Source organism: Diceros bicornis, chromosome 9, assembly GCF_020826845.1.
Source record: "Diceros bicornis minor isolate mBicDic1 chromosome 9, mDicBic1.mat.cur, whole genome shotgun sequence".
Taxonomy (NCBI): domain Eukaryota; kingdom Metazoa; phylum Chordata; class Mammalia; order Perissodactyla; family Rhinocerotidae; genus Diceros; species Diceros bicornis.
Genome location: NC_080748.1, coordinates 22,072,995 through 22,100,667, shown reverse-complemented (window position 1 = coordinate 22,100,667; position 27,673 = coordinate 22,072,995). Strand labels below are relative to the sequence as shown.

Genomic DNA, 27,673 nt, shown 5'->3' with positions numbered 1-27,673 from the left:
AGTCTACCACAGTGAGTAAAATTGCATAGCAAATATTTATTAAAGATAATTCGTTAACATGTCTGAAACTTAAGTATGATAGTGAAGTGACCCTTCTGGCTCTATTATAAAGTTTCTTACAGTACTTAGAAAAGAGCTGTGAATAGAAAAGTGCTTGCTGAACAAATGACCTAAAATTCAATTTTTTGTAAAACGGAATAGAAGCAGAGAAGGGGATTGTTGTTGCTATGCTCTTTATCTAAGGAAAATTTCACTTAAAATTAACTCAGAGTTTTCTTTTAAATTTACTTTAATCATTTTGTATTTTCTCTAAAAGTTTACACAGACAATGATGATTTTGTGGCTTATGAGATGTAGTTGAACAATTATCAAGTCTTCATGTAGATAACTGCACATACACAATTCATTTAAAATTAAGGGCTTCTACGCTCATAGGGAAGCATGCTGAAGCATGTGTGAATATGGAAAAAGTATATTGTTGTTGTATGGGGAGTGGCTATCAATGGATAACGGGGCTTACCGGGATGTGAGAGCACAAACAAGCCATGGAATTGAGCCTCCGTCTTGAAGTTCACGACTGAGCGCCCCTCTTCCCCGATGCGCATGCCGGTTGGATAGAGAGAACCTACAACGGGATAGCGCACAAGAGTGGAAATATTGGTTACCAGGGACTCCTAATGTACAGGATTTCTTCCAAAAATGAATTCAGATTCATCTCATCTTTAAGCATTCTAGCCAAAAGGTATTATCAGAAGAATTCTGAGTGATGAGAGGCAGAAGTAGTTTTGTTTCTAATGAGAAAAGGTGTCTAGAAGGTATGCAAAAGAGAATTAGGTAACATGAGTGAGGCCAATATGAAATACATATACAGATGGGTTACAGTAGGCCAAGATTTTTTTTTAAAGCTTTAGTCTACATAAATGAAACTGTAAATTGAGAGACTTGATGAACTTGTCAAATTTTGAAGATTTGGACATGTAGGTGGAAATTGGTTTGTTCTTCAGGATGATTCCAAATTTTATAGGCTTAATAAAACTCAAGCTTTCCCAAGAAATTTAGCAGTTTGACCAAAGTTGACTCCAGATTCAAGAAGGAAACATGAGATCTTTATGTAGAAGTTGAGAACCACTGTATGGATCCATATTAAGATTCACTTAAATGTACATTTTCTAAGGCAAGATATGAAATTAAAACATTTGAAATAACCTGGAGTGATTGTTCAGAGTGATCATATTACCTTTCACTTAGCTTTAAGGTAATTTGATCTGTTTAAGACAGCAGATTTTGAGATGCACTATCAACAGTATTTTCCCTCTGACTCGCAAAAAGTAATGCAGGTATGGTACTCAGACGTGCATGGAAGCATAGCACTACTAGATGCCTGAAAAGAAACAGCACTAATTCTACTAGTGGGGTAATTAGCTTTATGATTGTGGACTTTGAATTACGATTCTGACATGGAGATTGAAACAAAGTTTTATAGATGCTTATGGGCCCAATAGTTAGTGGCACTTAACACTATTGTTCTAAGATATTCAGCTAAACTATCAGAGAATAATAGAATTTTAAAACAGAAATAATAATAGAAGTCTAGCCTATCTTTCAGAAGAAATTGAGTGCCGTAAAGGTTAAGCAATATGTTCGAGATCACACAGCTAGTTAGCTGTAGAGCCAGAGCTAGAATCTAGGACACAATTCACTCTGGACTTTAAAACACACCTCCCATTTTCAGAAACAAAAATGTGTAACTTTTCCTCTCGGGTTCGTTCCTTTTTTTCAATTAGAACTTCCTCTATCCACTTTCTAGAATCTAGGGAAATATATAGACCGTGTCATGTAATGCATAAATCTCCATGAAATGTAAATGTTATATGTGACAGTCACATATTATGCAAAATTTGAGGCACCGATATGATTTAGTTAAAACAGTTTTTCCATGACAAAAATGAAATTATCTTAAAATATTGACTATAAAAATAAAATATATTGGAAGTTGCTTCTATTACTTTTAGCTACCGTAAAAATCCTCTTAAGTAATTCAAAGAGGTAAGAAAACTAGTTTGCCCACCTTGGAGTTCGGCTTCCGGTGGGCTGCCAATTCCATCATTCCACAAGATGGCAGTGTCATACACAAACGTGAGACGCAGCTCTGACTTCAAGTCAAAATGCTGCCAGCCTCCTACCCCAACGGGGGAATGGAACACGTAGGAAACGTACAGAGGGACTCGAAGAGTCACATAGGACTGCACTAAATTTAGGACCTAAAACAATAAAATGACATCTGTCAGTACGATTCAGTGTTGTTAACTAAATGAGCCTAATTTTGTACAAGCCATTTTCTCCTTTCACGTAACTGAAGATTTCATCTTCAGTTGAGGAAAGGAAATGACAACACTTACAACACTACTGTCCCCTCACTGATTTTGGAGCAATTAAATAGTTGTTACTATACTAACTTCCTTTGCAACAAAGGATATGTAGCAGAGATCTTTAAGATAAACTGCATTATTTTGAGTATGCTATAATTTACATAGCCCTTTTTGTTTTAGAGCAGCTTTATAAGATATGGTTCACATAACATATAATTCACCTATTTAAAGTGGACAAATCATTGGTATTTAATATATTCAGGGAGCTGTGCAACTTTCATCACAACCAACAGGACTCCCGTACCCATTCTCAGTCATCCCCTTATTCCCTCCTCACCTCCAGTCCTGGCAACCACTAGTCTACTTTCTGTTTCTGTCTATTTGCCTATTCTGGACATTTCATATAAATGGAATCATATAATATGTGGTCTTTGGGGACAGGCTTCTTTCACTTAGCATAATGTTTTCAAGGTGCATCCATGTTGCAGCATGTTTCAATACTTTTATTAGTGAAAAGCACCCAATTTTATGCCTATACCACATTTCATTTATCCATTCATCAGCTGATGGACATTTGGGTTATTTCTAGTTTCTGGCTATTATGAATAATACTGCTATAAGGTATTTTTTAATTATTATATAGAGGAAGATGAAATAAAGCAGGAAAGATCCAGGGAAGCAAATATGTTTAGTAATGACATGTAATATTTAAGGTGTCTCAGAAATAATTAGTTGAAATGAAGCATCTTGCTTAAAATTTATGCTTTCCTCTTTCAAGTATTTTGCAGGTGGATTGGGGGTCATGGAGGATAAACTAATATTTATTTACTGAGTGCCTACCACATTTCAGATATTGTGTTAGGTTCACAATAAAAGCTATTCAATATTTTCACTCTCCCCCAGAATTATATTTATATGTATGGATGGATGATTGGATGAATGGATGGATAGATGATGGATAGAAAGAGAGAAAGAGGAAAACTAAGATTCAAAGAAACAAAGCAAATTTCCCACAGAATTCTTTAAGCTTCTGGAGTGGCGCTGCCAATATCGGAACCCAGCTGTGGACCCATGCTTTTTCTACTCTATCACACTTTATCATATTCCAAACAAAGCTGAGGGTAGTCTTAAGATCACCTAACAAAGCTTATCATATTTAATTCTCAAAAATAGCTCTGCAGAATAGTAGGGCAAATACCACTATCATCTTCTACACAAGAGCAAATTTGGGTCAGATCACACTCCTTAGAAGTTCTAGTCAGGCTTTCTGATACAAGTCTAGTTCTCCTTCCACACTGAGCTGGCAACAGGAATAACAGTCATGAGTTAATGAATAATTTAAATCATGATAACTATAATTTGAGATAGAAGCAAACTCCTCAAATCACAAAAATGATGACTTGAATCATCAACAAATATATATATGAAAAAAAAACTATCAACCAAGCAAATTATTTGATCCTCGGCTGTGTAGTAGCTAGCACCCCCCATTATCTGCTAACCTGGCCAGCAGGAGAGGGGCCTTGCAATCAAAGTCCTTGGAGATAGTATTTTCTAAGGGTGGATATTATTGCAGTGATTGAGAAATTGATCTTGAAGTGCAATTTTAGCACTCTGACAGTGTAATGGAGAGTGATTAAGTCAATCCATATGTCACTGGTAATTGAAATTAATATTTTATCCTGTGATTTTAATAAATCAAAATTTTTTTAAAACTTAGGCTTTAGGCATGAATTTCCAATTAAACTCTCTAGGTGCTCAAAATAATTTTTGCCAACATTATACTCTATCCATCAAATGTTACTGAGAAGTGTAACAAATGTGCTATTTTGGAGAAGACTATTAACATTCACTTCCAAGGAACAAGTTACTTAGCATACACCTCCCTGACTAATTCTTATTTGATTTTATTTGATTCCCACGATAACCTAGAGTTTGATCATTTCTGGACCTGGTAACCTAGAGTTTGATCATTTCTGCACATGGAATCAGCATCTTATTGCATTTTCTTGTTCACCAGGTCTTCTTTGTCTGCTTAGAATTTCTGTCTAGAGGAATTGGAGCCTGAATGGAACTACGTTGATCACCCAGGTCACCTACCCATTCATTCCTGTAAAATTGAAGAATGCAATGTAACTTCTAGATGTCATCTTAATGAGCACTTAATTTTCTTTCAGTCTGTACCACAGGACTTTTTAAGGTTTTTGTTTATAGTAAAGAAATATATGTTAAATCTGGTATACCGCTCTTAAAGAAACTGTGACACGATGAGTGAGTTTTGATGTCCTTACTGATGTTTAAATTCTCCAACAAAGGCAAACAATACTTTAAATTCCATATTTAAAGGGATAGCGTAAAATTCAAATGCCCTGAAAAAGGTAACACACTGATGTACATTTCTACCACTACTACTAAGTGGCTAATAATGGGCAGCAAGTATGTATTTGGGGAGGTATTACCTGCTGAAGGGACAAAAGAAAGTCTGCTGATCTGTGTCACATAGGGGAAGAAGAGGAAGAAAAATGATACTCATAATGTTGCCTAAGGTGAGAACTAGTGTTGAGGAAAATTGCATTATATTTAATTGTTCGCTTATTTTGGACATGTAGCTGAAGTGATCCAACTTACATATTATCTTATTGATGTTTTAAAATTCTTATAGAAGTAGGCAGTATGTATATGTACTAATAAAAACTAATCTAGATTTATTTTGTTCTTTTGCAACTTTCACTTGAGCAAGGCTATATTTCACATGTATTGAAATCAAGCCACGAAAAAGATAGTTGGCAGGCCCAAGATTATTCAGTACAATCAGGACTGACACTCAAGTATCTAGACCAGCACTGTTCAATGGAAATATAATGTGAGCCACACAGGTAATTTAATTTAAATTTTCTAGTAGAAACATGTGAAACCAATTTTAAAAATATACTTAACTCAATATATCAAACCTATTACATTTTAATATGTAATTAACATAAAATATTTTTAATGACATATTTTATATTCTTTTTTTGTACTAAGTCTTTGAAATCTGATATGTTTTTTACCTGCACAACATATTTCAATTCTGACTAGCCCCATTTTGAATGCTCAATAGCCACACATGGCTAATGGCTACCGTATTGGACAGCACAGATTAGACACTTATACCCAAGGCGTTTTAACTAGACCACACATATTGAAAACAATAATCATTTAAAAATATTTGACAATCATGCAGCTACCCCATCTTTTTTTTTTTTTTATAATTTTTATTTATTTATTCTTTTCCCCCAAAGCCTCAGTAGATAGTTGTATGTCATAGCTGCACATCCTTCTAGTTGCTGTATGTGGGACGCGGCCTCAGCATGGCCAGAGAAGCGGTGCGTTAGTGCGCGCCTGGGATCCGAACCCAGGCCACCAGCAGCGGAGCGCGCACACTTAACCGCTAAGCTACCCCATCTTTACGCAGGATATATGGTTTGCACTTACTTCAAAGATTGAAAACAGAGCCAGAGCTGTTAGAATTTTATCTGAGGGCTACCACTGGTGGGGATTTCCCACTGGTAGAAATTTCTTTCTGTTGCTGCTTTTGTTGCCAGAAGTATGTCTACATCATCAAGATGGCGGTGTTTGTGAATGTGTAACGAAGGCTCATAGATCTCAATAGCTTGAAATCTCAATACAGTGTGTACTTAGCTAATCAGCTGAGGACATTGTTTTAACAAGTTACAATTCTCAGCCAAGGTCTCTCAGTAATAGCAGTCTACACATCCAGGAACACCTGGAGGAAAGAGACCTTGGCTTCTGTTCAGCTACAAGCCTTTCTGAAGGTCTGTGGTATCAGAGATGCATGAGGGAGACTCTGGAACGAGGGAGGGTCAATATTGCTCCACAAATTTGTTAGTATTAAGGACAATTCTATGAGATATTTACAATAACAGAATTAGAAATAATCTAGAAGAAGGGTTAAATAAGTTATGCTGGCACACCCACAAGGCAAAAATATCCTGGAGCCATCAAAAGTCATGTATCTGAAGAATTTTTCTCGTCATGGGAAAATGCTCACAATATGTTAAGCTAAAAAGCAGTATACAAAATGGTATAAATAATATTACACTGCTATTATTAAAAATATGTATGTATATTGAAAAGAGACTAGAAAATACGTCTGTGTACAGTGATAGTGGGACGAGTGAGATGTTTTTTCTTATTTTACACTTTTTTAGTTCTCCAGCTTTCCAGGTGATATCGTTACTTTCATTTAAAAAATCCACATTATTAAAAAAATTAACTGACAAATTTGACAAAATAGGAAGTAATATGCTTCATGAAAGTTGTACATTTGGGATTCTCCCTGCTATTTCTTGCAAAATGATTTAGCGTGGCTTATATGTAAAAAAGAATAAATCAGTGTACTGAGTATAAAATAATGGGATGAAAAGAGATGACTTCTAAAAGCCCCAAAGTTCCATGTTCCTAAATCAAACAAATAGTAAAAAGAAAGGAAAATTATTCCTTGAACCAAACAACTAGGAATAAACATGTTTACTTTTCCAAAATCAAACTGTCTTTTCATAAGTACATTACAATTTCATGTTTCACGTGCAAAGTGTAATTGGGGTTGCATTTCTGCAGCATATTCATATTCCTTGAATGATGTTATGTCGCTGTTTACTTAACAAGGTGCGAGTTAACATTCTGACCTTGCAGTACAGCCAGCCAGGCCGATAAAAGGTGGAATGAACTGAGGTGTTTTCAAGAGAAAAATCACCAAAAATACCCAAGAGTTTAAAAAACTTAAGTTTAACTTTAATAACTATTTTGCATCACAAGTGTTTTTCATTGTATACCCAAACAATTTAAAATTTTATTTAGGAAACAGATGTCACACAAAAAGGTGGAGCAGAATCATTATTTTATTTATCTCTATTTTTCTTTTACTACTATTTATCTGCTTTTATAATTTAGAAACTAACTATTAAAAGTGATTTTAGCATTGACTATCATTAGAGAAAGTGCAAGTTTCTTTTTCTTGGCAAGTAAAATTCTTAACTTTTATAAGAGGGAGGATTTGATTCTTATAACTCTACTTTGTTGGGGTGTAAGCTCTGTATCTGGTGTCCTCAGCAGGTACCTGGTATGGTCTCTGGCACAGAGTAGGTGTTCATCGAATATTTCTTTAATGAATGAATGTGCAGTAAATAAGATGGCAAAAGCAGAAGTAGTCTTAATATCAGCTAAAGCTACATTGAAGCAGTAAAACTGCATAAAACTTCATTTGCTGTTAACAGATGACTTTCCTGGATGTTTCAGGTGATTCCTTCAGTTTGGCAACTCCTTTTTTTTTTTTTTTTTGGGAGGAAGATCAGCCCTGAGCTAACATCTGCCAATCCTCCTCTTTTTGCTGAGGAAGACTGGCCCTGGGCTAACATCCGTGCCCATCTTCCTCCACTTTATATGGGATGCCGCCACAGCATGGCTTGACAAGCGGCGCATCGGTGCGCGCCCCCAGTTGTGAACCGGAGAACCCCGGGCTGCGCAGCGGAGCGCACGCACTTAACCACTTGCGCCACTGGGCTGGCCCCATGGCAACTCTTTCTTATAAGTTAAATAATCTGCATGTGGGAGGTTAGGGAAGGAAGAAAATCCTTTTAGGGTGTGTTAGAGCTTTTCAATCACAAAGAAAAACGCAGGGACTTGGCAATATTTCACGGCAGGAGCTTTAGCTACTAAGAACATATAAAGAAAAAAAATCAATTCTTAATCATGTTGTTCCTGGCAGAAGCAATTACCAGTTAGTAAAACTTGTTTGCACAGTGATTACCTTGATCTAAGGCGCCAAGTCTAGAAAAGGACTAGAAGCGGGAAAGTAACATCTATTAGACGCTTGGCCACGGCTGTGTGGAACTGGCAGAGGACAAACAGACCCGGGCAGCACTGGCTTCCTTCGGGTGCTGCTGTCCAGTGGAGTGGGCAATAAAACTAGGAAGCTGCTCTGAAGCACATTTAGCCCATATTGATGGTTTACCTTTGTTTTTGCCCATTTTCCCATCCTAAATGCAGAAATGTAAAAGTTTGTTAGACTCTTAAGCACTTCTAAAGCAGAATGTGTTCACCAAGCATTTAGTTTGCTTGCCTTCAGGTGCTGTTTTGTGAAACTTGTTTTCATTTCAATCTGATCTGCCAGTACTCAAATGAAGCTGTAGACCAGTGTCATTAAGGTATGGATTTGCATAATTTCACCAACAGTGGGTGTGGGTATAATCTGGCACACATCTGTACGACCACTGTTGGGCAGCATTCTTGTACCAAGAACAGAGGGAAAAGTTCATTTGCCTTTCCCGTAATCGCATCTGTGACCATATCCACTCCTCACATTCACTCAATTACATGACATTTAATTCATTCAATTACATGTCCAGATAAGAATTATGACGTGGTTAAGAGCAGAGGCTTACAAGCGAATCGCTTTTGGGCAAGTTATTTGACTTCTCTTTGCTTCAGCTTTCTCATCTCTAAAAAGAGGACAAAATTAGTATTTTCCTTATAGTGGTGTTGTGAGGACAGGATTAGTGGAAATATGTAAAGTACTTAGAAGAATGGCAGGCACATAGTAAACATTAAATAAAATGTTAGCTAGTACTATTATTATCGTCGTTATTGTTATTGTTAGTACTATTATCGGATATTTTCTCTTCTTCTCTAGAACCCAAAACTAATGGGGGAAAATTAGGGAAATATCTCAAAGAGTTAAATTTCTTCTACTTTAATTTGTATTTTCTTCTCCATCACCTACATTTAAATAATGTGTGTATGTTGAGGGGGAGGCAGGGATATAGGAGAAGATCCTTAGCTAGGGGGGAAGTAGAAGTTTAAATCCAAGGAAGAAAGTCAGGGAAAACGAAATGGTCATCTCTGAGCTTCACTCTAAGAGAGGAAGCAACATGCTTTATTAGATTGTATTGCCATTTAGTTTACACTGAGGCTTTTAGAATTTTATAACAAGATTCTGAAATTCCAGTGATTTACACTGAACCTGGTCATCTCCTTTATGTTGATCCAGGTTACTCTATTAAATTTATTTTCAACAGTGCAAAAGCAGAAAAATTCTTTCAGAAGAAACTCATACAACAAGCTGGCCACCTTACTTAAGAAGATAACATGGACCAGTTAAGAACTGGATGGCTCAATAATTCTTATAGGGTGCTCTCTCTTATTCCGAGTATTATGTAATGTAAGCCTCTTCAGGCAGGTGAAACTTAACTGAAACCTGCAGTTCCCAGTTTTCACTAATGAAGCAGATCTGTCACCAACTAGGCACCTGGAGAAACTCAAAGGTGGGTCTGGAAGCAATTAACTGTTTTTCCAAGTTATTTCTTTTCCTTTTTTATGTTAAGGAGATGAAACCACCAACCATCCTGAAACTGACCAAACAAGAAACTCAAGGGAGATGTAACCACCAACCATCCTGAAACTGACCAAGCCTCACCACAAGACCTAGGCCCATGACCTTTGCCTTATTTTTAATGCAAAGATCTCTCCAGGAGGGGCTTAGGCCTCATTATGTGGAAGTATGTTCTCCAGCTGAGCCTGTGCAAGCTAATACCTGCCTCTCCCTTTTGAATATTCATTCCCCAACCGAAATAAAAGTTCCTGCTTCCCTTTGTTCGGGGATGCTATGACTTTGGAAATGATTCCTCATGGCCTCCTATTTGCTGCAAATACACTTTACTTTGTGAGACAACTTCCACTGGTGTAGAGTCTTATTTAACGCACCAGGAGGCGAGCCCACTTGGTTCGGCAACAGAACCATTGGCAGCTCAACTACAGAAGCAGAGCAATAACTTTTCTAGCTAGGAGTGGTAATGGGAAGAGAAGAATAATGAACGTAAATAATTAAATAGAGGAAGAGTGATTTTAAAAAACACAGCAAAGTATAATCAGTTTAGCTGAGTGTTTTATGGTAAGGTTTGGCCGGAGAGATGAACACATTAGAGGCAAGATTTGCATTCAAAATGCACTTGGTACATTGGAGAAGTGGGCAGATATAATAGAACAAGGCTTAAGCAGGATAAGCGCAGAGTTTTCACTAGAGAAAGCTCTCTGGGTTGCATATCTAAAAGACAGAAAAGTGCTGCCATTTTGTGGAGAAGATAGAAAACGTTCTTGAGCATGAAAAGAGGCTATAGACTAAGCGAGATCCACAGAGAAGCTCCAGGTAAGAAGTGATTTTTAACAAGGAAGAACTAGAACTACAATATAATCCTATTACTATATCCAATTTGTGCGTGTGTGTGTGTGAGGAAGATTAGCCCTGAGCTAACATCCGTCGCCAATCCTCCTCTTTTTGCTGAGGAAGATTGGCCCTGGGCTAACATCAGTGCCCATCTTCCTCTACTTTATATGGGACGCCACCACAGCATGGCTTGACAAGCGGTGCGTTGGTGCGCGCCCGGGATCCGAACCTGCAAACCCTCCAGCTGCTGAAGCAGAGTGCATGCACTTAACTGCTACGCCACTGGGCAGGCCCCACTATATCCAATTTTGTTTATGCCAATAGATCCTGTGACTTAAGCAAGATCCTGAGAGAAAAGCAAATGGAAAGAAAACAGGAATGATTTAATAATGGATTGAAAATAAGCTCTTTGAGGAAGAGCTAAGGGAACCAGAGATATTTGACCTATAAAGGAAAAAGGCTGAAGTAGATTTGTTAACATGAGTCCTTATTTTTATTCTGGGGATAGGGTTTTTTTTTTCTTTTGTGTTTCTTTCAGGTGGCAAAGATAGGTTGGGGAAGAGGGATCTGAAGAGGTAACACTTCTGAGGGCTTAAGTGACTTGCCTAAGGACACATAGCTAGAAAACATCAGAGTGACATTTAGGTCTGCATTTGCTTGATTCCAATATCCAGGCTCTTTCCACTGTTCCACACTGTCTTCCCATTGGTGTTTTTATTTGGGATTTTTACTAATCCACGCAAGTTTCTGAATATTTTGCTGCTTTCAGAGGAGGTGGTTAAGATAATGTCTCACTACCTTGGAGTCCAACAGTTCCCAGATATAATATAACTGCCCATTTAACATAACACCACCTCAACTTGTCAAGTTTCACACTTGGCTGTAGGATTAAACTGATAGTGAGTTATCATCTACTTTTCTCTTGCTACCACTTGTTTTATATTTTAACACCACAGGAATATAGCACAGAAAAAAACCAGCCTCACCTTTGCCAAATCTTGAAAGACATGATCTATTCTGGGTACCATTCAACACTTTAATGTATAAGCCTATTTACATAAACTCTTTTGTTCAGTCCTGTAGGACAGAGCATAGCTTTTAGTTCAAATACTCACTAAATTCTCAACTACACCCTACATATTTTAGATTCTCTATAATAACTGCTAGTGGAGACCTTGCTTCTTTATCATTTTAACAACAACTTTGTTGATGATGGTGGTGGGGAGGATTGTGTGTGTGTGTGTGTGTGTGCGCGCGCGCGCGCGCTCACATGCGTGTAGTATGAAGAGGAGTCAATAATTGTAGAGTAGAAATAACAATAAGCTTTTAAGGAAAACACTTTAGACCATGTTAGTGATGAAGAAATGAAAGAGAGGGAGGAAAAGGGGAGAAAACTAGAAAGAAAAGAGAGGAGAAATGAGGATAGAAGGAGAAAAATAGAAGGTAGAGGAAGAAGAAAGATAGTAAGGAGGGAGAAAAACTAGACTGACCCTGAGGATTGTAAATCCTCATTTTAGATGGTTTATGAGATATCACAGGCATCTATATACATAAGAAATGATAATGTATACTTTCAAGAGTAATTGGTGTTTCGATTTTTATAATATCAGAATAGATTTGGAGCATTGCTAAAAAATACATATGCTTTTGACACATTGTTCCAGAAATAGACATGGATTTTTCACACCAGTCATGCCAATTTTCTAGTCCCTCTTGTACCTAATGACCTATATCACCAAGATGGAAGACTGGAGTTGAGATTTAGTCCACATCTATGTAACTGAACAAAACCAACTAGTTTATCCAGTGACCAAAGTTCAGATGTTAAAAATCCATACCTGCCCATCTGTTCCAATGGTGCCTCCACAGTCAGTAAGAAGTTCCGACATGTCATAGCAGCTAACAAACTCCCATAAGCAGGCCTCTAAGTTCAGGTTTCGGTAGAAGCGTAAGGTATTGGAACCTCTGATAGATGAGCTGTACTGGTAAGGATACATCTCTCCAACTATTTCTGGATTTTTTGTAGCATCAGTCAAGAAACCGTGGTGGGTCTTCACTTCAGTATAATCCAGGAGGTTGGAGCACTTGTGGTTTCCAACCCTCGTGCCATCGGGCCTGAGGGTGAGCTCAAAGTTGGAAAGCTCTTTGGTGGAGATCACAGGGAGCATGCCTACAAGGAATTGTCATCATTGTTACCATTCTCACCAACAGCAAAGGGCTTAGAACACTTCATAATTTCCTTATCTCTTGAGAAGACAAGTCTTATAAAATACTGCAGAGGAGTGATTATTAAAGTGGTGTCCTAGGACCCCTGGGGGTCCCAGGAATTTTCCTGTGACATGAAAGCTATTTTCATAATGATACTAAGACATTATTTGACTTTTCCACTCTGATTCTGTCACTGTTATAGGTCTGTTTTTCCCTCCTCAGCCCTTTGCACCCCTGAGTCACATGTCCAATGTGAGCCTAGAGATGGTGTAGTCAAATGTGGGACCAACATTATGCTGTAAAGTAAACAGGCACATATTCCTGTCTACCTACCGTCCCACTCAACACAAATTTGGGTTTGTAATAAGCAGACAATGCAGAATTGTGTCCTTTTTCTGAGAGAGGTAGATTCTACCTTGTAGTTGCTAATGCTGCCTAATATTTCCTTTTCCTTACCTACTTAAAATATAACTAACATACCAAATAGTAAAATTAATATTAACAATTTACTTCAGTATAAAATGAATTGAGTCAAATACAACTTGAAAATGTCTCCTGAACATGAGGAAATATTCATAAAGTGTGGGTAAAGTTACTGACTCTCAAATTGTGGCCACACTTCCCTGTCCAGAGAAAAGGAACACAAACATAATACTGTTAGTTGCATTTTTTATTTTATTTTAATGCCTAGGAAATGTCTTAGTTATTGCAATAAATATTGGGAGGGATCTATAAAACTCCAGCTATGAAATATCAAATACATGTTGAAAGTGAGCGTTGAGATACCAAAATGCTTTACAGTAAGTCTAAGTTCAAGAGTTTTGAAGACATACTTGTGCTATTTCCTAAAAGCTATCATATTAATCCATGTTTTGTTTTATTGTGTTTGGACATGTATTAAATTTATCTAATTTTAGAGAATGCTTAAATTGTCAGACTTCAAAAAACTGGACAGAAAGAAAGCAGAAATACTTGAAAGGAGCAGAAGCAGCAAATTGAGCAGTTATTGTCTGCTTGGTTATTTAGGGTATTCAGTAAAATAACCAGGTAATGTGGAGCCCAAACCACCTCCACAGATTTGCTTACCCAAGTCACCTACCGTCTATGTGTGGCATCGTGACAGTGAGCTTGATAAGGTTTGCGTAGTCTGGGTCCTCGGGGCCCGTGTAGCGCAATTTAGCTGAGAATGGCTCTGCTCCCACTATCCCTGGCACCCGGGGCTGACAAAGACCTCAAGGAGAAATGAACATATTTATGCTAAGAGAAGAGAAAAGACAACACCTAAAGAATATTTTTAAAATAGGCACTATTATTTTTTTTATGTACTTTAAAATTCTCTGTGGACTAAGGCATTGCTAAGAGTAGATATCATAAGGAAGCAGAATAACATAGAGTAAGAAGTAATCACAGCAGACAGTTTAGTGTTTACTTCTTAATAGTTGGGGTATTTTATAAAGTATGAGAAAAAATAGTTATTGTTCAATGTGATTTAATATGTGCTGGACATTCTAGGTTATGATCACATTCACAAAATCATTTTAATATAAAGTGTGAACTGACACAGTAAAAATGATTAAAAGCCAATAGGAAAAAAGTAAGTATAATTTAATTAAGTGAATGGGATGCTTACCCTAGAATAATATACTTACGACTAGTTATAAAATATACATTATTTATAAACAAATAAAACTAAAAGTGCCCTCATTTTTAAAACAAAAAATGTCTCTTTAGAGGGGCTGGCCTGGTGGCATAGCGGTTAAGTTCGTCCGCTCTGCTTCTGGCAGCCCGGGGTTCACAGGTTCGGATCCCGGGGGCGGACCTACGCACCACTCATCAGGCCACGCTGTAGCAGGTGTCCCACATAAAGTAGAGGAAGATGGGCACAACTGTTAGCCCAGGCCAATCTTCCTCAGCAAAAAGAGGAGAATTGGCAACAGGTGTTAGCTCAGGGCTAATCTTCCTCACACACACACACACAAATGTCTCCTTAGAACCAGGGAGCAAAATGTGTAGTTTTCTCTATATATGTAATTTCTTACAGTATTATAATTTATAATATACTGATAATAAAACATATTGTTGCTGATATACACATACGCATACTGATATACATACTGATATATATCATTTTCTCTCTCTCTCTCTCTCTCAGTGATCTTTAAGAATTTTGACATGAAAATCTTCCTCCAATGTTTGCTTTAAGAGAATTTTGATGTTTCCATTTTAATATCATTTAGGGGACCAAGATGCTAGATTATAACTTCAAGAGAACTAGGGAACATATATTTTCTATTTGTACGAAACAGAGGAAATAGACAGGTATTTATTAGCATAGCAATAAAATCAGAGGCAGTCCTTAGCATCTGATCTGTGTGTTTTATTAATAGGGGAACTCATTTTAAGGCATTGTTTATTTATTTATTTTTTGGCACTAACACAATAGTTTGTTTTTAAGGCAAACTTAAAAACCATATATTTTAATCCTAATAAAAGAACATGTTTCCTATACATGATATCAATAAATATTGATCCTGAGTATATAATGGTGGGAGGTGGTACATATAACTCTTCTTTCTGTGACAAAGAAACTTCTAAAATTTTGTATGAAAATGGAAGTTTTAGAAATAGAATCTTATAAATAGACTGTTATATTAAAAATCTAATTTAAAAATTCTTCTTCAGAGTGAAGGATTTGTTATAAAGTGGATTTCCTGTCTTTTCAGTGTTGTCTCCAGCTACATCCTATTCTCCACCCACAACGTGTCTGGGCTCCAGCCTGGAACATCCCCCGTAATAACAAGGTATGGGCACTGGTACATACTTCTGCACCTGGACTGTCCTTCTCCTCCTGCCCCCAGCAAACTTCTACTCATCCAACAACCAGCTTGGAGTGCCTTGGCATCACGTATGTCGTTGCATACCATCCTGCTTCACCTCCTGATCCTTCCTCCTCTCTCTCTCACATGCTTCCCCACTTCTCTGCTTGTCGTTCCCAGAATATTCCAAGTTCTAGCATGCTTCTGTGAGTCATTGCTCATGCTTTTTTTCTCTGCTGTTTTCAAGATGCAGCTAAGCATCTCCTCTTTGATGAAACCTTTCCTGACCCACTCAGGGTAGAACTAATGACTCCTACTTTTGCATTTTGAGCCTTGTACAGACCTAAAATTTGTCTGTGTCCTCAATTTGAGTATAAACTCCTTGAGGACAGGAATCTCGCCTTATTTTTCTTATTGCCAGCATAAAGTATGGCATATAATAATAAGTGATCAAAAAATGAAATGAATTAATATTTGTTTTCTAAAGAATATTTTCATAAAAATGGATTTTATAGGGTATTAAGGAATATGTGAGGGCACTTGGAAGAATTAATAACCAGAGTTAGAGATTTATAATATTCCACGGTATTCCAGTGGTCTTCATGTGGGAATGGCAATGCATTACCTTCTTCTTTGCCAATGGTTACAATAGGACTCATCAGCTCCAGGCCCTCATTGCCATTGGCATTCACGGCACGAGCCACACACTGCACCCTGGAGCCAGGCTGAAAGTATATGGAGTCTAAAGTGATCATCTTGGATGACGTAAAAAAGGTGTCAAAGTCCACTTCTCTCATGGGGCTGGTCACACCATCAGGGCCAGCGGGTGCACTAATCAGCCATCGGTACCGCGTCGATGTGTCATTGATGTTCTCACTTGCACAAATAGAGCCTGTTTTGTCATAGTCTGAATATTTAGGGTTGCAAGCCTATGGAAAACAAACAACTATGTTAGGGCCACGGTACAGAACTATGTGGAAATGATTCCTCTCAAGGTCTCACAGTGTTTTCACTGCTGCGTTTTCCATTTCCAGATGCTAGTCCTGCAACTTTCAAATTCCTATTCTAGCCATAATAGCTTTTATGAACTCTAATCTTCCATTTCAAACAGCTTATTGGACATGTCCACCTCTACCTTGATACGTGTAAAATTATTATTCATTTTATCATCTCTCAAATCCTCAGAGTTGCCAAATCATCTTTTTTCTTTCCCCCTCCCTTCCTTCCTCTCTCTCTCCCTCCCTCCTCTCTCTCATCTTGCCCCCACATCCAGTGGGTCAGTGAACTTGGTCGATTCTTTTGCAATACTTCTTAAGTTGCTCCCTTCTCATTCCCAGGGACCACCTCCCCATCTAATTCAGAGCCTTTCTAGTCCAGTGACACACCTGCCCTGGTAACACTCCAAAATATACTTTCTTCTCATGCCATTCTTCTGTGCAAGAACTCCCTGCTACCCAACAAATGAAGCCCACTTTCCTTAATATAACATTTAAAGACCTCTACAACTTGGCAGCAAATTATGATGTCTGCCTTGTGAATTCAATAAACGTTTATGTGTAGCTACTGTATGTAGGTCATTATACCAGGGCTGTTGTTATGTAAAAATAAATATGACCCAGTGTTTTCTCACAAGGAGCTTATAATTTAGAGTCAAGAGAAGGCAAGTAAAAAAGTGATGATAACATGTCATTTTTTATGCTATTCCTCTAGATGTAGTTTGTGTTGCAATCACTTCTTCCTGGAATGACCTTCCCTTATCTGACTCTTATCTGAAACTACTGAAATTCCCCCAACTATCCCAAGCCTTCCTTCACACATGGAGCTGCAGCCCTAGCTAGTCTGTATCATTCTCATAATAATAATGATCACATCTTGCCCTATAGTACAGTAACTGATTCCTGTATATTTTTCTCTTCCTTATTTTTAAATTCCTTGAGTTCAGAGTTCAACACTTATTTATTTTTCCATCAGTGACAGACCCTGAGGTAACACAAGATAACACACTATGTACACATCAGTTAATAAACCTCTAGTGGATAAAGGAAGAAAAATGGGAGCTTTAATTGATTAATGTTATATTTTCCCTTCTAAAGTTCAAAGCTTCAAACTTGTAGTATTTTCCCACTTTTATTTCTGCATGACAAAGCCAATACTATATTGGTTAATGTTTATAATTATTTTAAATAATTATTTTACAAGTTTCTCAATTTTGTCAATTTCCTACTCACTGTGATACAGACGACAGGATAGCCAGACACAGGTCCAGCACTCTCTTTAGCTCTGGAAGTGTCATCATACATCAGTAAGGACACAATTTGAGGGACAGAAGGAGAAGTGACATCTGCCATGCTGTTCATTTCTTCTATATACACAATGGCTTTGGTCATCTAGAAGAAAAAGATAATTATCTGTAGTTACTGAAATAATTGACTCTTGGTGCATCTATTGTACAGGATAATACCCATGATGCGCGGCAAGTCCTTGGCTTCATTATGATGAAAACTGTCACATGCAGAGCCCCTGCAGAGTGACAGGCCCTATGCAGCTTGTTCCATGTAACCCTGACACCTTGGCCATATCTTATGGTACAGGGGAGGGTACCTGAGCCCAGGGCTTGCTGCGTTGGCCAGTGGTCCACAAGGTATTTGGGCTCTAATTTTTTGCTCCAAAGTGATGATAGTAGCTAAATCTGTCTGGGCATTGTGAAGTGGAAGATCCACGAAAAAGTCAATTAGTTGATAGTGGGAGGAAAGGTGAAAGACACCCCAAGAGAAGGCAGATCCTAGACGTCACATGATAGCACGGGCCATGTGGAAGTGGATGCTAGAGAAAAGCAAAGCTTTAATGAGCAGAGACCAGAAGCAGAGCCTGAAGCACAGGCAGAGGGAGAAGTTGAGCCACAGACAGAGGAGGAATCTATGAACATCCACTGCTGGGATGGTGACAGGAACACCTCGATGATAACTTTTCCTTAGCTCCTGAATAACCTTCCAATATCTGGCTATAAATCACAATTTCCAAATCTATATTTACATGTGTATTCTCTTTTTGTTCAGATATAAGCAATCTTTCTTGGTTACATGTAAAAAACCCTTTTATATTAATTTTAATATTTTTCTCTCTTTTTTTATTGTGGTAACATTAGTTTTTAACATTATATAAATTTCAGGTGTACATCATTATATTTCGACTTCTGTACAGACTACGCCGTGTTCACCACCAAAAGTCTAGCTGCCATCCATCACTGTCCACATGTCCCCCTTTACCTCTTTTGCCCTCCCCCCAACCCCCTTCCCCTCTGGTAACTACCAATCTGTACACGTGTATTTTTTGGTGGGGGAGCTGAGGAAAATTAGCCCTGAGCTCACATCTGTGCCAATCTTCCTCTACTTCATACGTGGGTCACCGCCACAGCATGGCTGACAAGTGGTGTAGATCTGCACTCGGGATCTGAACCTGCAAACCCCGGCTACCAAAGTGGAATGTGCCGAAATTAACCACTATGCCAGGGGGTTGGCCCCAATCTTCCACTTTTTTGCTTGAGGAAGATTAGCCCTGAGGTAACATCTGTGCCAATCCTCCTCTATTTTGTATATGTGTCGCCGCCATAGCATGGCTGATAAGTGGAGTAGGTCCACACCTGGGAGCTGAACCCGTGAACCTGGGCCGCGGAAGCAGAGCATGTGGAAATTTAACCACTTGGCCACGGGGCCAGCCCCAGCTGCCGTACATGTGTATTCTTAAAAGAAGCTTTTATCACTTGAGGTGATCTGAGTGAATCTCTGTTCCTTTCACTCAAAAGAGTTTAATGCAATGCTACATAAAAATAACAATAAAAGACTCATTTTTTATGTGATTAAAACTTTAGTTTTATAAATTACTTTAGGTTTAAAGGTCAAAATTCTGTGAAAATTATGTTTACCTTAAAGAAAATCTGGTTGATGATACAATATAAATAAACACGGAAAAAAAATGTTAGGACAGGAACATTTTGATCACTGAGGCTCTGGACATCAATTTAATAAAGCTAGAATGAACAAGTAGGAATTTTGAGGGTTAGCAAACTACCTTTGTGAGTTAAAATGTGTGTTTTAATGAGTTGTAGCACTGAATTAATCATCTCATCTTTGTGCTGAGATGAGACTTTCTTTCTGGAGGTTAATCCCAAATTCAAGTATTACTGACTGAAATGGGGAGGGTAAGTGGGCTGATGTGGGGCTCAGTGACTCTAGTCTTTGAGTTTCTACAAACGTGATTTTTCAAAGAAAGAAACAGAAATTTCTTGATTACGATCTAATAGGAACAAAATTTATTTAGGAGGTGAAAAGAGATTATGCGCATCTCCTTTATAAAGGCTTATACAAAGTCCCATTCCCTTATTGTATACTATATGATGCTTACATGCATTTTCCCTAATAATATGCTGGCCATGAATTTATATCCACATTTTATTGCTTACCTGTGTCTCTGCTATCATATTTTCATCGGGTTTTAGGTGAACAGTGAAGGACTCTCTCATCTCTCTTATCCCATCAAACATTACTTCAGTTTCAACAACGTGCTGGGTTTCTCCCTCCTTAAATTCAATTTCTACAAATGCAAAATCACAGATTTAAATCTTTTATGTATGAACATGAGAAGTTTTTGTCAAGCTTTCTTGACAATGGCTCACAGTGAGAAGTACATCTTACATTGTGGCCCAGTGTATTTGTGTGTGTGTGTGCGAATAAAATGGAATAAAAAGTTTAAAAACATCACTTATGCTTACTATATTCATTGCACTCTGATATTTTCTATTCTATTCCATTTTATCCAGAAGAAAATTCGAATCATAAGCTACTAAATTGAGTTATTGACCCACAGTTTGAAAAAATGCTGAGGTATGCAATGGAAAATCAGCAGGTCTAATGTTAGGACATAACCAGTCGAAATCGCCTCTCATTTCCCAGAATTTCTAAACCAACAGGACACAAGTCAAACAAATATGATCACAGGTATTATTGAGTGTGAATAGCATTTACATTATGTATGTATCTAGAAAAGCTGGATATAAAATTGAGACTTTTAATATCATATCAAACTATATTTTAAAAAGACTTCTTTTTGCTGTTGATGTAAATCTTGGAAACTCTTTTTTAGATCAATGTTAATGGTATTTTTCTCTTACCCCTATCCGTCCTCACAAAAAGAATGCTTCATTGTCACGAAAATCAAATGCAATTATGAGAATCCTTTTCTTAATGAAACCGGCAAAGAGTTAGCCATTGATAATTAAACAGCTAGTAACTATGGGGGATCAGAATTGGCCCCACCCCCACTAACTAACCAAAGGAGTATGGGATGGGAGGCCTGCCCCCAGAACAGACCATCACCACAGACATCTCTGGTGACTGGGTGGGTCCCTGCTAAGCCCATTCTTAGTTCTGGTTGCCCTTTATAAAAGACATTTACATTTGTAAAGAAAATCTCCATTTGTAAAGGTATCTTCTTCCCTGTACCAGGAGGAAGGAGGGGGATGGCCTTACCTAGAAACTTATCAGAACGGAAGATGAGGACTTAAATCTGCATGATAAACTTACGCATTGTTAACTGTGCTGTTTAGGTAATATGCTATCTGACTCCCACTAGGTTCCTACAGGTAACGTCACCCTGGAGTCGGGGTCACCATGGTAATGGGTGTTTGAGCTATTTTTTCAGGAACTGAACCCCTTGTCCACTTCAGGCCGGTTTGAGACCACCAACCCATCAACTGGGACTTTTTGATGGTAAGAGGTTGGAACTCCACCCTCAGGGCATGCTAATGCCGCCATTCTGTGAACATGTGTCCTACAAAGAGGCATGAAGCCTGACTACGCTTGTGCAGATCATCAATTACCTCATCTCTCCTCACCTCCAATCATTTCAGACCAGCTTGCCCCCTTCCCCATAAATACCCGAGTCCCTATCTTCGGGGAGGCGGATTTGAGACTTGTTCTCCCGTTTTCCTCACTTGGCTGCCTTGTGATTAAACCCTCTCTCTCTGCAATCTCGTCCGTCATCTCCGTAATTGGCTTTCTGGGCGTTGGGCAAAAACGGACCTGGTGCGGTAACATTAACCATTTCAAAATTATTAAAACATTAAGAATTAATTGATTTTCTTGAACTCATGAGTAAGCAGCTGACCATACTGTGAAACTTGGATAGACTATTTTGCTGGTTTTACCATACCTTTTGAGAAACTGGCTCAGAAGAGAAATAAAGAACATAATGCATAATCATTCCAATTAGAGAAGATAACAGATGCTGCTTTCTGACATAACTGCAGTTCCATCATTATAATTCTAAATTATAAATCCTTTAAAATGTGGCAGAACAAAATGTGTCTCCAACGTATTTTTCTTTTCCTACTTCTATTTTTTTTGTCAATTATGGAAAAGTAAGCCAGATTCATCTTTAAAATTAGCTCTGTTTCTAGATACAGCCATTATCCACATCAGCCTTAGCGTGTTCTATAGTCTGAGATTTCTCATACCCTAAGAGATCTTATGGTTCTTGTTCCAGAGGATGAAAGTAGCCAATCATCTGGCCCACCAATTTGTTTGGTAGCACCTGTGGGATGTTGTATTAATTAGTTTCTAACACTTAAAAATCTGGAGATTTCATAGGCAGATGCAGATCTTTTTTCAGTTCTTTTGCATTTTTCTGCCTAGCAACAGTCAGCTGGCTAAGAGAGGACAGGCATTTCCCAGCAGCGAATGGACTTTCCAGTTCAATACCATCCCTGTCACTCCATTTTCCCCTCAAACCTCCTTGGTTCCTCATTTTCATTGCTTGTCTTAGCCCTGTAAGCATTCAAGTTTTGTAACTCTCTGAATTATACAAACCCAATTTCCAAGAAGTTAAAAAGTTAAGAATTTATTTTAAATATTTAAATTATTGTTTTCTTAAAGTACAATTGCTAGATGATAGACACTTTTCTCAATCACTGTAGCCTTTATCTGTCATTTTAGACACTTTTAGCACAACACATATTTCAACTTACATTCTATATTTAATTTTTTCTGTTTATTTGTGAAGGACTGACCTCAATTTGGAACACAAAAAGAGAAATTAAGATATGTTTCAGAAAATATTACTAAATTTTTATTATAAATAGCATGTTGACATTTATGGGCTAAAAGAGACAAAGGCTGATTTAATGTTATTTAACTTTTTTCTGACTTCATTTGTCAGTTTACTATATAGGTAGAATTTTGTTTCTGTTTTAGCAAAAAGAATTGTTTTATATTTTAAAAAAACATTTTCTGTTAAAGGTCATATTGTCCATATTTAGAAGGTGTTTCCTTCATGTAAAACCTACTCACTACAGAAAGACTTATTTTAGATTTTATAATTTAGTAGCTAATCAGGGTTTTTTTTTCTTTCCTTTTGGGTTGTATGTGATTTATATAAAATATATCACTGATGCCAGCCCTGATATCAGTTCCCCTACATTAAACCCAGCATATATGGGGTTAAAACCAAAAGTACTCATCCTCTTTTCCTGTTTCTCCAAGTTACAGTCATATGTAAATATCAGGGTTCTTTTTGAAGTCTTTTTTTTTTTTTTTTTGATGAAGATCAGCCCTGAGCTAACATCCATGCCAATCCTCCTCTTTTTGCTGAGGAAGACGGGTCCTGAGCTAACATCTATTGCCAGTCCTCCTCCTTTTTTTCCCTTTTTCTCCCCAAGGCCCCAGTAGATAGTTGTATGTCATAGTTGCACATCCTTCTAGTTGCTGTATGTGGGACGCGGCCTCAGCATGGCCGGACAAGTGGTGGGTCGGTGGGCGCCCGGGATCCAAACCCGGGCTGCCAGTAGCGGAGCGTGCGCACTTAACTGCTAAGCCACGGGACCGGCCCCAAATAGCGGTTTTTTAAACCTTTGTATCCCTGAACTTCACGAGGCAAACAGAAGTTACAAATTGTTAAAAGGCCAGGTGGCCTCACACTGGGCTCACACTGAAGTTTTGGCTAATTACCAGTTCTTGAGGTTTATTAAAGGGAGGCTGATATCCAGAGAATATCAAGAAGCTGAAGCTTCCCAGACCCCAACTCCTTGGCTTCCTGGCACCAGGATCCACCCATCATGGAGGCAGACCATCAAAGACAGTCCCGCCTTTGATTCTCTTATCTCACCATCCTCCTCCCTGCAAACAGCCTCACAAGGCCAAACGCAGGCTGCTGGGAAAGCGCCAACCAGCAAGGCCACAGACTCCCCCTCCCTATAAGCAGCTACATTCCTCGCAACCTTTAAAGCCCCTTGCCTCCCATCTTTCAGGGAGACAGGACGAATTTGAGGGCTCACTCTCGTCTCCCGGCTGACGTCACCGGAAATAAAAACCCTTTCCTCGCCACAAGCCTAACGTTCCAGTTTTTATTTGGCCCCTCTTGTGTGGCGGGTAAAGAACCTGTGTAGGAGTCTGGTAACATTATCATCCTTTACATAGAGAATAATCTGAGGATAACTTTGAAGCTCTTTACCATATATGCAAAAAATACACAAGCTCCTTTGTAGAAGATGCTCTTTTTTCCTATTGTCTCATTAAATTTATTACTTAGTAATAACTATCAGTCACTTTCCAAATTTTGTTCGCAAGTTAGGAGATCAAGAAGAATGCCTGAAGCTCTAAGATCATCAAGAACTCATGATGGCTGGTAGTGAGAGGTAGGAAGCTAGAAACAAAGTGGAAAGTAGAACTCCAAATAATTCATAAACTTAATTTTGAACATCAATTTACGTCTGTTCTGTTGGCAAATAATTCATAGAAACAGAGAGAGAAGAACTGATTTGTTAAGAACTTACTTAAAAGTAAGTGGTAAAATGGTCCAAAAATTTGAAGGAGGCGGCGGATGGATGAAAGCCATCCGTAATGGGCTTCTAAGGCCCAGAGAATTCATTGTCTCTGTGTTTGGTATTTCACCACTCTTTCAGTGCCCTCCATTAACACAAAGTTTTCTAGCTTTAAGTTTTAAATTGTTAGTGTTCTATAAACTATAATAGACTATCATCTCGGCTATCATGCACATTTTCAATGTAACAGAATATGCCAGGAAAGTTATTATTTAATATCTGATTACCATAATGAAGTAAAACCCATTGAAAGTTAAAGTAGTCTCAAAACAGAAGGTCATCTAGTACATCTACTCAAAATTTCCTGACATCCTAACACATATACCTTGTAAGTCAAAAAAGAAAATCTTGGAAATAAATTCCATTGTCTTTGTTTTTCTGAAGGAGATTAATTTGAAGGATTATGTCTATTTTTATCTCAGTTTGATATTTCTCTTCTTTTGTCAAGGGCACCAGCACTAACACACAGTGTGAGCATGACCCATCTGGAGACAGGCCCTGGGAGCCCCCATACCTTCCGACACAGGGTGATAGTCTTCTCCAGAAGTGGCTGAGCCATCCTTGGTGTGGACTCTCACGATGGAAACCTTTGAGGTGTCTCCTTGGCGAATCACGGGAATTTTTCTAACCACCGACTGTCCTGGTTCTCTGGGTTCACTGACGCTAAATTTGGTTTCTCCAAATTTAATAATTGTCTCTACAATTGTAAGAAACGTGGACAAATTAAATTCTAAGGGGAATGCTTTTTCTTCATTTATGTTTCTTTCCATGTGGGAGGAGCTTAATTATATCATACTCCTGGCTTCTCTCTGTCCCCTCACCCAATATTATTTGTGAGTGTGTTAGGAGAAACTGAGCCCAGCTCCTTCCTTGGGAATTAACCAGCCCCCAAAGAGCATGTGCTCTGGGCAGTCTCTATATGCCAACAATTTTATGGGAGTGAGCCACTGAGAGTGGGAGAGGAGGGAGGAAACTGCTGGCTCAGGAATCACTGCACCCAAGGGTGTGTGAGGAGGGCAGAGGAGGTATGAATGTTTGGGATGCAGACTTTAGATATAAACCACATTCTCCAACATCAACGTCCAGTTTTGGGGGTTTTTTTGGTGCAAAAGATTGGCCCTGAGCTAACATCTGTGCTAATCTTCCTCTATTTTTGTATATGGGATGCTGCCACAGCATGGCTTGATGAGTGCCGTGTAGGCCTGCACCGAGGATCTGAACCCGCGAACCCCAGGCTGCTGAGGCAGTGTATGCGAACCCAACCACTACGCCACCGGGCTGGGCCCCAACTTCCAGTTTTGATGGTGTATTTCATTCCCCATTTGACTTAATCTTTTTCCTATTTCTCAATTACTTTAAAACCCTAGTCAGAAAGAGGGGGTTATTTTCTGAGCCACTTAACTTTACCATAGATGGATTTCAGTTCCCAATTTACAGCTGAGCACAAGAAATGACTTCTTACTATCAGCATCATCTCGGATCCTTATCAGAGTTTCATTTTGTTCACCAACTGTAGCCCCAAAGGGAGAGTTGCTTTGTGGAGTGCCGAGAACCAGGCGGAGCTCCTCTACCTCCTCATACAGTACATCCTCCAGCAGCTCAAGGATACAAGGCTTTTCCGTCTCACCTGGAACAATAATAATAACAGCAGGCCAATCATATCCCAGAGGCCAAAAAGGATACAACTGCAATTAGATGTGAGCACCACAAGGGCAAGGATATTGCTTTTTCCCTGCCGTGTTGACATTGCAAAGAATAGTGTCTGGCATGTAATAAGCCTTCAATAAATATTTACTGAATGAATGAGTAAATATTTGAACATATGTAATGACAGGTCTCTATTTATACAGGGAATTTCTTTAATGTCTGTCTTTAAGTTCTGTCACTCATCTTAGAAAACAAGGGGAAAAAAAGCAAATGCCAGTTTTGTTTACGAATTTCTAGCATCATGATCAGGAAGCAAATTTAGCAAGCTTGTACTGGTTGGTCATTCTTAATTTGACTGCTGTACTAATTTCTAATACAACTATTGGATAAAAGTCATCAAATATTTTAAGACTCTGGATACATGCTAAAATGTGACATCTATTTCCTTCCATTTCTGTCATTTGAACATTATCTCTGAGCATTGTAAAATCTATACATTTGATATGCCCTTTTCCCCTGAATAAGTTTTGAATAAACAATATTGTACATTGCTGGAAACCAATCAACAAGTTGATACAGAAACCAAAAGGACATTCATTCAATCTGTTAGAACCTACCTCACCTTATTATCATCTAGTACACATAAAACCATGTCATAAGCTTGTTTGAAATCAAGAACTTGTATTTCCCTGATATACATTTCTCACCAAAAACTTGGCTTCCTCAAATTTCAAATAAAAATTTCAAGCTCAAACTTACCAGGGAGGAATGTGATGATGGCGATCTCACTATTTGGGCGTTCTTCAAAGTCCATCATCACTTGTGCAGACCCCTGCCGTGTATAGATAGCATCTCACTGAAGACCTGTACTGGATATCTCCACTCCTGTGGATCACTGCAACTATCTGCCCATCATTTTCATTTCCAATATATACTCGTTCTTTGAATTGCATCTTAGGCACTGAAAAAACAAATACAGGCATACCTCGGAGATCTTGCAGGTTCGATTCCAGACCACCGCAATAAAGAGAACATCGCAATAAAGTGAGTTACACGAATTTTCTGGTTTCTCAGTGCATGTAAAAGTTACGTTTATACTATACTGTAGTCTAGTAAGTGTGCAATAGCATTATGTCTAAAGAAACAATGTACATATCTTAATTAAAAAATGCTAACCATCATCTGAGCCTTCAGTGAGTTGTAATCATTTTGCTGGTAGAGAGTCTTGTAAAAAACTCAATACCTGCAAAGCGCAATAAGAGGAGTGCAGTAAAACGAGGTAAGCCTGTAAACGTATAGATCAAAGTGAGCAGAAGTTTCCTTAAGGAAAATGGCATTTCAGAAAACATGGGTTAGTGGAAAGAAGAGTGGAACAGAAGTGAGAAGAATTGAGTCCCAGTCTTCACTTAGTCACTTGCCAATGTTTTGGCCCTGAGTAAATCACTTAAGTGTTTTGATTTCTTTGTCTTTGAAATTTTGCTCTGCCCATTTTGTGGAGTAGGAAGATGCAATGAAATATTAAAAAGTGGATAAAACCAGA

General features: G+C 38.3%; 2 protein-coding genes across 1 annotated transcript; both read right to left on the bottom strand.

Moving 5' to 3' along the window:
* LOC131409893 (phosphatidylinositol 3,4,5-trisphosphate 3-phosphatase TPTE2-like) overlaps positions 1-27,673 on the bottom strand; it is a 227,840-nt gene that overhangs the window by 123,243 nt on the left and 76,924 nt on the right.
* On the bottom strand, positions 399-26,947 carry LOC131410407 (FRAS1-related extracellular matrix protein 2-like). Its single transcript, XM_058548581.1, has 10 exons — positions 26,893-26,947; positions 25,949-26,113; positions 25,001-25,183; positions 20,074-20,204; positions 17,843-18,001; positions 16,240-16,543; positions 13,898-14,029; positions 12,429-12,760; positions 2,069-2,261; positions 399-625 (listed from the first exon to the last, which is right to left on the bottom strand). Exons 1-10 carry the CDS (start codon positions 26,945-26,947, stop codon positions 414-416), a joined length of 1,866 nt encoding a protein of 621 aa, XP_058404564.1. The 3' UTR covers positions 399-413.

Excerpts from the sequence above, each read along its gene's own strand:
- LOC131410407 (XM_058548581.1), bottom strand. The coding sequence starts at position 26,947 with ATGGACTTTGAAGAACGCCCAAATAGTGAGATCGCCATCATCACATTC. Across the intron at positions 14,030-16,239 it reads AACCATTGGCAAAGAAGAAG|GTCTTTGTCAGCCCCGGGTG; the intron begins GTAATGCATTGC and ends TTTCTCCTTGAG. Across the intron at positions 2,262-12,428 it reads CCATTGGAACAGATGGGCAG|GTCCTAAATTTAGTGCAGTC; the intron begins GTATGGATTTTT and ends TTATTGTTTTAG.